Consider the following 12,009-nt stretch of genomic DNA (forward strand, 5'->3'; position numbering starts at 1 on the left):
TGCTAAACATTCCTCGTCTCCGGTTCTGAATTGCCCATTTGAGTTTTTTCAGAGTCTCACAGTAACTGTCAGTGTTAATTGTGGTCCCAACAATTCATTTCCGACAACGAGGTGAAAGAAGAGGTTCATAACTTTTTGAACCGCATGGCGGTGAGCTGGTACGACATGGGCATACAAAAACTGCCACAGCGTCTACAAAAATGCATTGACGGAAATGGTGATTATGTCGAAAAATAGCTAAATGTTGAAGCTGTTAACTGATGTAAACCATTGTAGAAATAAACAGGTCTATGCACTTATAAAAAATAGGAGATCTCACTTTTGGGATTACCCTCGTAAATTTAGTTTCAATCAGTGATGGATCTTTTGGTTTCTCCAGCCTTTCCCTACATACAACATCGAAGAAAACCTTGGCACCAAGAATTGAATCTACTGTGGCAAGCATGTTGAACTAAGGATCAGCAAGTGGTAGATCAAGTGGGACATTCCTACTTCTTATATCTATACAGCTTTCTGTTAAGTCACTGGCGACATTCTCCACAATAGCACAAGTGGTTCTAAACATGAAAGTCACTAAGCCTAGACAACAGTTCAATGTTACGGGTATAAGAACTGAGGCTGCAAAGGCAATGTCTTTGCCGTCGCAGGAAATGACTGTTTTGTTTCAATTTTAATTTGGTTGCCATGCCTTAGATATAAAAGACAGCTGGCTCACACTATCTTGCAGCACCCTACAAGACTGCAGCTTACCCTTGTTGTCTAATGTTGACAACTGCAGTTGCCAACAAAACATTAAATTTTATGTTTGATCTCCCCTTCACAGGCTGATGGGCCAAGGAGTAGCTTCCAGATTCACCATCCTGTTTATCCTTTGAATCAGCTGACTTGTGGAGCAGTACATTGTGCCTTCCCTTACAGGCCTTACAAGGAGAAATCTTTCATTTACTCGAGAAGTGACTGGACACATGCACAAAAAACAAAACTTATTTCCTGTTACAAATGCCTGCCGTTCATCGATACTTAGCGCTTGAAACCATTTGCATTTGCTGATAGCATCAGGTTCTTTACAAAACTGACACAGTTCCCCCAGCATCAACATTAACCATATGTCCCTTCTTCACATTCCTCATTTGATTTGAGTTACTGGCATGTTCTTGTGGATTGTCTGAGGTGATGTCTCTGAATCTGATCAAGAAGAGCTTGTTATAAAACCAAAACATCTATCAATTGATTCTGTGTGGTGAATGGGCATACAGACATTTTTACCTCCCAATCATGATGATCTGTGGGGTCACAAAGCAACCAGAATTGCTTCTGAAAGAATGACTTGTGAAGTGGGACATGTGTAGGAGGAAAAAAAAAACAGTTAAGCTATGGAAGCAGCTACTGAGGTAACAACGTTTTTGTGGAGTGCACATAGGGAATGTTAGGCCAAAACAATGGGTCACATACAAGGTAAAGATCAAAAGATCACTGAATTGCTTCTGGGGTTGAATTGACAAGGCATGAATGAAATGTGTACAGTTATTACAGGATGTCTGAAACCTACAGTACCTGTAAAATTATACCATCCGCAGGCACTGTGACACCAGATATTTGTCATAAAGTAGGCAGCCAATGCAGAGAGAACTAATCATGCTTATCAGGAAAACAATCCATTATATGGGCACATTCCAGCAGTTACAGTGTTGATGTCCAGAAGTTTCAAGGCCGCTTCAGTGTTGTAAATAGCAGTAGCTATCAGCAAGGAAACAACTGTAAATTTCTTGACTCTGGAATAACTCAACCTGACCACCGCTTCGGAAACCCTCCCACCTGGGCATGAACACAACTGGATCATACGGAGGTCACTCAGCAGTCTTTCAATCTGGAGTTGGAAGATCCAGGAGTAACCACCACAAATGGCACTTCCCTGTGGACTGCAGAGAAGAACACGCCATCGAACACCTAGTAGTATATCAACTATGCCCTGCATCTTGTACAGAAGAAGATCTTCTGCTCACAACTCAGAGAGCAATTTGTGTTACAAGATTTTGGGCAACAACTTTTATTATTAATGATAATTATCATGTACTGCATTTGCTCCCAACTCAAATGAGTTAATAAATAAAGCAAGGAAACTTTGAATGTAAAAATTTTGTTGGTAAATTGCCAAAGCATCCCTAACAAAATCCCTGAGTTTACTGCCTCCTGGAAAGGTGTCACACTCAAACTGTACTCTGAACCTACAGCTGGATGAAATATCTAATGAGGTATGAAACATATATTAAAAACACTGGTTAGACAGCATGGGAAGGATGGCATTCATTGTGACTGGCTACATATTGTGTCTACTTAGGTGGAAACTGAAAATGACTGCGAAGTTATCTGGACATGAGAAACTTGTCTACGTGAACACAAGTTAATCATTTGAAGTTTTTATCTACCACCTGATTCTGCCATAACAGTTACAGGATCATTCAAAGAATGTCACTGCTCAGTGGCACAGAAGTAGCATGAACATGCAATATTAGCTGGAGATGGCTTTAACTTACCGAGTACAGACTGGGACGTCTATGGATTCATTACAGGTGGTATGAAAAGACAAGTCTTGTGAAGGAGTCCTCAATACATTTTCCACAACCTGAGCTGAGCAGCTAGTTTGATGACCCAAATACTATGGAAAAATTTTATACCTTGTAGCTACAAACATGCTTGATGTTACTGAAAGTGTCAATAGAGAGGCAGGGATTAGTGATCATGCTGTCATCAAAGCGAAGATGGTTAGTAAAGTTAATAAATCCACTCAGAAGGCAGAAAGAGTTTTTATGCTGGAACGAGTACATAATCAGTTATTAATGTTCTGCTTCAACAAAGAATGGGCATTATTTTGTTTCCAATATTCTGGACATAAAGAATTACAGGCAAAGTTTAAATTGATTGTAAATTTGTAAATTGTGTTCTAGAGAAGTATGTGCCGAGAAAATGGATTAAGGATGGAAAAGACACACCATGGTTTAATAACAAAATTCAGAAAATGTTGAGGAAAGAGAGAGTGTCGTATTCGCAGTTCAAAATAGACTACAGAAATGCCAAAGGTGACCGTTATCAGAAATTTGTAAGCCTGCACAAAACACAAAAAGAAAAAGAAAAAACAGTGCAATGGGTAAGTTGTTATGGTTTTGGACTGCCAAGAGGGTGAGCCATGTTCAAAATTTCCTTGTGGCATTTATTCATTTATTTACTTATTCTTCACAACATTATGAACTATCCGTCCAGTCACTGAAATGTTTGTTCTCTTTCTGTAGTCTTGGCAGTTGTCATAATACACAAGGGTTATAGAATATAACTCATGTAGTAAGTAAATGTGATCAATAGTGAGGGCAGGCAAGATACCACGTTGACACCCCATAGAAATGAAAACAACAAATACATGGGTGTGAACTATGCAAGAACAAATGAATTCAAGAGTCAAGCCTTCCAAAACAGAATGCAGCTTCAAAAACAGATTTTGACAGAGGACAGAGAAACTGGGCGATTATGAAATTATTGCATTCATTTGTTGCAGCTTATGTGACAAACTATTACATTTTCATCATTTCCTTGGGAGGGGTCACAGTCACATTCGTACGAACACCTGTATCGGGCAAGGAGACATATCTCACTCATCATTCGTACAAGTTAGGTGCATCAATAAGAGATTCCCATCATATGACAAACGTACTGTCACTAATGCTGTGTATGACACACTAGATGCATTTTTCGGTGGAGGATTCAGCTAATTAGACACCTGGTCCTCAAATGTTTGTGGTTTCCATTCGAAAGCCACTTCCTTTTAGCTGTTAATAAAGTAGTTGTCCGGTTTCTGATTGACTGTCCACTGGACCCTCTTACCACTAAATTTGAGGGGAGTGTCAAGGGGAGTTTCCCTTGTTAGTGAAATATCTTAAAGCCGAAGTTTTAAATTTCTCATTTAATAAATCATTCACACAAGAAAATCAGATAGACTTTCCATAATTAGATTGTCACACTGACTCCAGTATGGAGGATGCACACAAAAGCATTACTGGTATTGAGAAGCAACTGAAAGAGTTGAAAACAAATAAGTTGCTTGAATGAAGCTTTGATTCTGTTTTATACAGAATACTCTTCAGCACTGGTCCCTTTCTTAGCTGGCATTTATCGCGAATCTCTCACTCAGTGTGAGGTTCCATGCGAATAAAAAAAAATGTAGGTGACTACTGTAAAGAAGAAGAGTAAAAGAATGAACATTCAAAATTACAGGTAAATATCGTTTACACTGGTTTGTTCCCAAATCCTTGAGCATATTTTTAGTCAGAATATAATAACTTACCTAGAGACAGAAAAACTTCTTTCGTCAAATTAAGGACAGATTTAGAAAACATTGCTCATGCAAAGCTGAGCTAGCTGCTTCTCGCACTATATCCTGTGAACTATGGATGAAAGGCCACAGACAGACGGTATATTTCTAGATTTCCACAAAGCAGTTGTTTGACACAGTGCCCCACTGCAGACTGTTAACATAGGTCTGAGCATATGGAATAGGTTCTCAGATATGAGTGGCTCAAAGACTTTTTAATTAATAGAACCCAGTACATTGTCCTGGATGGTGAGTTCTCATCAGAGGCAAGGGTGTCGTCTGAAGTGTCCCAGGGAAGTGTGCAAGGACTAATCTTGTTCTCTACATGCATAAACAATTTGATGAGCAGCAATCAGTGACTATTTACTGATGATGCTGTTATGTATGGGCAAGCACCATCGTTGCTTCACTGTAGGAGGAAACAGTATGACTTAAAGAGAATACGTATCTGGTGTGATGAATGGCAACATGATCTAAATGTAGGAAAATGTAAGCTAATGCAGGTAAGTAGGAAAAACAATCCGTAATGTTCAAATATGGTATTAAGTTTACCTAAGGCATTGCAACATACAAAGTTTTCCTCAAGAACAGTTGCAGCCACTGTCAGATCAGGGTGTCATAAAACTGAAGGCACCTACGCCACAGTTAGCAGAGGAAGAGAAATCTGCTGCGATCACATTTATCTCTCACACAATGAAAACATCAGTCAAAATTGGAAGAACTCTCTGGCAGAATAATGCCAAGTATATTTTCTGCCTCCTGCCCAAGATGAAAGCCTTGTTGTGTGGGTCTGCCAAGGACTCCAGAAACCACGAGTCTACCACATGCCATGCCAGGGCAGGAAATGTATGAAGGCCAGATTATCTGGACAGTACAGGAAATAAGTGCAGAACGCAAGTGTCATACAGGTAAGCAACAAACAACAAAGCCAGATCCAAACAACATATCACAAATTATGATGACACAAAGTTGTTAAAAACCACACCAACATGTTTTAGGATAGCTTTTTAAAAGAGTCTGTTGAGATCCGGTTATATGAAGAAATGATAAAGTCAGCACTTTCCAATTAGGTAAGGCTTGGGATACAGCCTTGAGCACAATCAACATGCAGCAAAAGATTGCAGGAAGATCCACCCACGCCACATCAGTGGAAGAACTGAGGCCACACCACATCAGCAGTATCTCAACATTCGTGATGGCTCATGTTGTGACCAAGCACTTCCATCTCTGTATCACCAGTGGAGCTGCACTTAGGTACAGTGGACTCGAGAACAGCAGCAGGAGGAAGAGATTATATAAGATGGCATCCAGCAAAAGACTCTCAGTCATCAGGACCACCTGAAGCTGGCAACACGTCAGATTTCCAAAACACCATACTGTTTGGACAATGTCACATGGTTCGATACCTGACAATATTTCAAAATCATTATCATGGTGGCAATTCAAACTGGGAGGGGAAAAAAAAAGTCCCTGAGAATTCCGGGTGTGAAAATGAAGAATGATGTCAAGAAGGTCCTGAGAAATTAATGGCAAGTGGGGATGTCAAACACAATAATGGCTTTTCTTTCCTCTCAACTGAGCTATACTAACCAAAGTTTTTGAATATCAATCATCAATAATTTATATGGAATAATATATAACTAACACTCAGAAATTTTAAGTATTTTAAAACTTGTGATTTATGAAAGCCAATCAAATTAAATTTCAATACTAAGTTAAAAACAGAATTCCCTGAAATTTTATGAAAGTCCTGAAATTCCATGAGATTCCCCAATTTTCCCAGGTAAAATGTAATTCCCTGAGAACTCCACCTTTTCCACAAGAGTTGCCACCATGATTATACATCACAAAAGTCTACAATCTCACAGATTTTGACTTCTTGCAATTTGAGACAGTGCCTGCTAACAGAAGTGACACTATTAGAAATATAACAAATTGAAAGGATAGTTGCTTCTCACCATATAGCGGAGATGCTGAATCGCAGATGGGCACAGGTCTGACTACAGCTGCCAGAGACTGTGGTCATGTGTGTGTGAATTGTGTGTTGTCTATTTATGGCAGAGGCCTTGTTGGCTGACAGCTTATTTTGTGACAGTCCTTTTGTCGTGCCTATCTGCAACTCAGCATCTGTACTGTATGGTGAGTAGCAACCATCCTTTTCATAATATTGTTACATTCCATCCTGGATTTTCCATTGTTTGACACCATTAGGAACTACATACAAAAATAAGTCAGAACTCCTTGAGATGCTATTCATCAAGGAAGTTCCCTGTTCCCTGAAGTTTACTTCACGAATGATGCAGCTGTCGGCAATTACATTCCGAAGTAAAACAAATTTATCATACTTATCTTATTTCACAGTTGACAGATTAGCAACAGCAATAATAAAAAACCAGAAATGAACTACATTGGCTCACTGCAGAACCAAACACACAAATGCCACACTCAAACAATAAGATACATGCTTTAAATGAGTGTGTATAAACCACCCTTTCGAATAAAATGCAAAACCATGTCTATTGCCTGGACATCATCACTTAACTGTGGAAACAAAGAATGGTCAACCTACAGTGTATGATGCAAAGCAGTGAAGTTGTGATGCTAAAAGGAATGGGCCACCAACAGAGAGGCACCACATTGACAAATGGTTGGTTCCTCTCACCTTATGGTCACATCCTGAGTCAACCAGGTATGGCTGATACTTAGATTGTACAGGATAATTGATTCGCTTCAAGAAGCGTGGAGGGAAGATCACCATGCAATTGTCGACTCCTTTACGGTACATAGCCATTCTAGTATCCAAGCCTCCAAAAGCTAAAGATGTGGTGTCAACATCCTGTCTGATCCCAGTTTTCTAATCTCCAAAGTTTCCATTTCAGACCTAATTATTAACAATATTATGAAAAGGACAGATTACTACTCACTGTAAAGGTGACACATTGAGTTGGAGACAAGCACAACTAAAAGTCTGTTGAACTTTCAGTCTAAGCCTTCTTCAGGGAGGGACACACACACACACACACACACACACACACACACACACACACCATATGCACGCATGACCACTATCTCCAGCCAGAGTGACCACTCTGACCGGAGTTATGGTCATGTGTGCATGACGTGTGCTGGTTTGTGTGAAAGTGTGTGTGTTTTCCTTTCTGAAAAAGCTTCTGCCCAAAAGCTCAAAGTCTTTTTATCTTGTCTGTCTACAACTCAACATGTCATGTAAGGTGGGCAGCACTCTATCCTTTCCATAATACTGTTGCTACTCCAAACTGGACTTTCCATTGTTGATATTAGTCATTAATTTTGTGATAAAGTCAAGCTCAAGACTCTGTGTCTATTGCTGTATGTCATGTCACTGGGTTTAATGTTCCGTTAACATCAGTGCTATGGGAGAAGTCTGAGGAAGCACCTTGAGAAGAACTATTTTAGGAATAACCTGGAAAGGAAAAAACAGAAAGCACAGAGTTTGGATTATTGTTGCCATATCTTCATGCTGTTGGACAATCTGGGATAGTCTATTTTTTTGAATATGAAGTTTAATGTCTATTACGCACACCACAAACATATTTTGTATATTACTTGTCAATGGACAGAAATATTAAAAATTACAAAGTAACATAGAAGCTTTAGCAAGATATAAATATTTTTATTGATTTTCTTACTTTAAAAGGTTTGAGTAAGATAGATTCTTGAGCTTTGCTCACCTTTGTGACCCTATAAAGCATGTATGAATTTTTTGGAAGAGGCAAATCAAGGCGAGAGAAACGAGGTAACAGTTGGTGAAAGATTGCTGTGTAGGCCGGCAAATTTTCTGCCACAAAGTAACTCCATATGCGGATATCACATGTCACGAGAGGCCCTCTCTCAATGCCTCCCCTATGGCGTTGTTCCGTGTAGCGCCATGGTTGGATGAAACTGAGCCACAATTCGAGCACCCACCGAAATGAACCATCGAGTGGCCAGTGTTGCATGCAGTGTTGCAGAAACAGGAATATCTTCCCTTGTACTGCACCCAATATTACTCTGAAAATTCAAGGTAAATTATAAACACAGTGCATGAAATGTTGAAGTTCATATAAATGTAAGTATAAAGTACTTCAAACGGAAGTGTGAATGCATGCTCTCAAGATGGTATCCGTTAATAAAATATTCTTGGGCTTCAAGATATGACAAGTGGTCAGCTGCCCAAGACACTTCAGCAGAAATCTCCTCTGTTATTGTCAAGTAGTTGACAGTCAGGACTCAGAGAATATTTTATTAATACACGACTTTTGTTCATATGTTAAAAATGCATCTATGTTGCCTGCTAAAAAAATGTTTAAGATACTGAGTAATACTACTTTCAGCAATTAAAGCGAGAAAATATCCTCCTTCAAATACTGTATTCCTGTGTGTACTGCCCCACATAAGACATCAAAAGGCTACAATGAAATCTATCATTCTGATGCCTTGAGACAGTAATAACTGTCTACACCTACAAAAGTGATCAATATGAAATTCTGCATCTTAAAAATTTACACATTGTTTAGGAAGAACAGTGGTTTTTTACAGCAACAGAACCACAATAGCAGAGATAATAAGAAAAAAGAGCAAGAATTTTCAGTCAAGAGCAGGAGGAGGAATCCAAAGACAGCAATGACTATGCTACTGACAATTTCTAGTAATCATGAAAAACTTAACAATCATCTTTTACACTTAAGAAAATAGCTTCAAGATAGCTGCCAGCAATCAGAAATCTTGAACTTGTTATTATTCAAAATGGAAAAAAATGTCAACACTGTGATTCTTTCCTCCAGCTTGTCACAATACAAGTAAAATTAAATGTTAGAAAGAAACAGAGGCAATTTTTTTATCACAAAGTGCTGTAACAGCAGACCTTGCTTTACAAAAACTTAACACAGGAGGTCATTACACTCCGCTTGATGAAAGTATGTGCGAACATACACCAATGGTTCACCTGATAGGAGAGTCAAGGGTGGCCTTTTATCATGTTATTGCAAGTGTAATGACTGTCAACATAGATCAAATATTCCAAGAATCACCAGAAATAAAGCTAATGAGCCACCAACCTTTGATCCTGACTAGCTCTGAGTAATCATCTGATGTTTGTAATTATGTAGTATCACTTACCAGCCAAAATACCGCTGTGTCCTATTCAATAAGCTTGGATAATTCATCTGCTTGTAACTGCATTTGAAAGCATCACTTCGAATATGTCACTGTGAAGACTGTTGTGTGTTGAAATATTCATACTCCTCTTGTAAAATCATATGCAGAATTCTCCCACAGCTTACTTGAAACAGAGCTCTCAACTAACATGAATGAGTATACACTAGTATAGTTATAAGGAACAAACAATTTAGTCATGTGTATGGCACACAGTGCAGCTGTAGGGACTTGAATGCTTGTCACTGCACAAGCAATCCCAAGTTTATACACACAAACACGTTCTCTACCCAACTTAGATCCAGAAACTCCCACATGGCATGGATTATGTAGCAACAGCTCGAGTGAATGACACAGTGGTGAGTAGTATGCTGTGCCATTAGACTGTCAGGTTTGGCCACAATTTGGACAGAAAACTGAATAGTTGGTTAGAGGCCATGTGCAAATACTTTCTTTTCCATAAGTTTGGAGTGTAAAATATATAAGGAAGACAGCAATAACTTGAAACAAACACAAGGTAGTTGAGATGAAAACTGAACTTTTTGCTACCACACAAAACAAACAACTACACACAAACCAGAAGTCTGCAATTCATTTGTGGCATGTGCACATTGCATAAAAGTTTCTTTTTATCTCTCTTTTTTCAGAGAGAGAGAGAGAGAGAGAGAGAGAGAGAGAGAGAGAGAGAGAGAGAGAGAGAGAGAGAGAGAAGGAGGAGGAGAGGAAGAAGACGAGCTGGGATATAATGCTTCGTCCAACGAGGTTCAACAACCATTTACTCGACGGGCTACAGGTAATTCCAACAAAGAGTCATCACAGGTCATTGTACTCTGTCCATCTTGTTAACTAAATCTTCTATTACTGATCTGTAGGATACATTAACATTTTTTGGATTACAAGGCCATCCTCACTCCTTAAGTTACAGCCTGATGACAATCTCGTAAGTTGGTAACATGTTAATTAATTAAATTAAGACTGTAGAAAATTTTTGTGCTTTTCATTCACAAGGAAAAAATGTGGTTTTGTCACCCACACCAGATATTTGCTTTTTTGCTCTCTAAGGAGTAGAATGTTGATTCTACCCAAACCACAGTCTGATCCTTATGGGGTTGCCAAAATACTGGCAACAGGAAGTATCATGCATGAGGATATTGCACTTGTGGATGTAATACAAAATATACTGTATATACTTACAGCACACCGATTGTCACAGGAAGAAACACATGCAATGGACATACAATGTGTACTCTTCCCTGCTGATTAATGAAGTGGCTGTCTGTCTGTTTATTGTCCTCAACAGTTCAGTAGCCTCTTTACAAATATTGTTGGACACACAGTTAAAATGGAAACAAGTAGATCAAAATGAGAACTGCATACACATGCCACATATTAAAATGAAAGATTAGAATAAAAACACAGAAAATGAACAAACAGGTCAGGGCATGGTAGTTAATTGACCTTTACATAATAAGTGCATGATCCAGTCACCTACATTTCCCACTAAAATTTCCTGCCTAACAATTTAAGTAGTACACCATTTCCAGCAATATTCTTGAAATTCATGTCAAATCTATTATAATGTCATTTAAAATAGAGAGATCAACCAAAAACTGGCTGCTGCCATCTTGTCAAGGTATAAAGCACTCTCAACTAACATGTGATGTATAGTTTAGCTGCATGTCGTAAGTACCACAAAGTAATAGGTCTTCATGCCAGAGAAGGAAGCCACTTAAAACAGAACTGTGTCCCATTCAGAGACATAATGGGATGAGTGTCACACCTAAGAGCCCACAAGATGGAATTCAACAATCTTATGAAGTTGATTTTGTTAAATACATTTTGTTATGCATCATCTTATAGTACTGCATTGTTACTGATAGAAACAGACACTGCTGGGTGACAATCACCCTCCACTTCTGATGTACGTCCTCAGAAGTCACGCCTTGTCTCCAAATCTAACAGCAGTTGGTAATCATAAGTGTTCTGGGGTAAAGTATGTAACAATTTTAATGCATTGTCTAAAGCTTTTCTGATGGGGTACCTATTGTTACAGTTCCTGAGGACCCTGCAAGGTGGATACCAACAAGCTCCTTAACAATAGTGGCTCATCAGGATGAAGCTTGCACCAAAATTTGTATTTTTCCTACTACATAGCCACATTTGCATTCAAGTATATGTTCAGTGACGGATAATCTGTTGGACTGGAGGAGTCCGGTGTTGTGCTTGTGATCACCCAGCATCTCTTGCACCATTCTTATTGTCTATCTCAAGCATTCCTTCTCACCGTCTCATGGGATGCAATATACCCCTAGTTCAGGAATTTTATATTATCTTCAACTTTGATGAGGAGCTCTTGTGTTTTGGCAAAAGTGGGATGAGGCAGAAGATAAACATAATATTCTTTCCTAAAACGTCGCTAATTCTTTAGGGTGTAGAACTGGCATAGCATTCACTTTAACGCAGAGCTTAACAACTCC

The 12,009-nt window shown here is 38.9% G+C and overlaps 1 protein-coding gene across 2 annotated transcripts in view; it reads right to left on the minus strand.

Moving 5' to 3' along the window:
* The window catches only part of LOC124602067 (sphingomyelin phosphodiesterase 4), a 200,969-nt gene that overhangs the window by 116,604 nt on the left and 72,356 nt on the right, over window positions 1-12,009 (minus strand). For both annotated transcript variants that reach the window (XM_047136294.1, XM_047136293.1), the window contains exon 7: window positions 8,071-8,389. In XM_047136294.1, the coding sequence (XP_046992250.1) occupies window positions 8,071-8,389 (319 nt within the window). The remainder of the gene's footprint in view (window positions 1-8,070; window positions 8,390-12,009) is intronic.

Source organism: Schistocerca americana, chromosome 1, assembly GCF_021461395.2.
Source record: "Schistocerca americana isolate TAMUIC-IGC-003095 chromosome 1, iqSchAmer2.1, whole genome shotgun sequence".
Taxonomy (NCBI): Eukaryota; Metazoa; Arthropoda; class Insecta; order Orthoptera; family Acrididae; genus Schistocerca; species Schistocerca americana.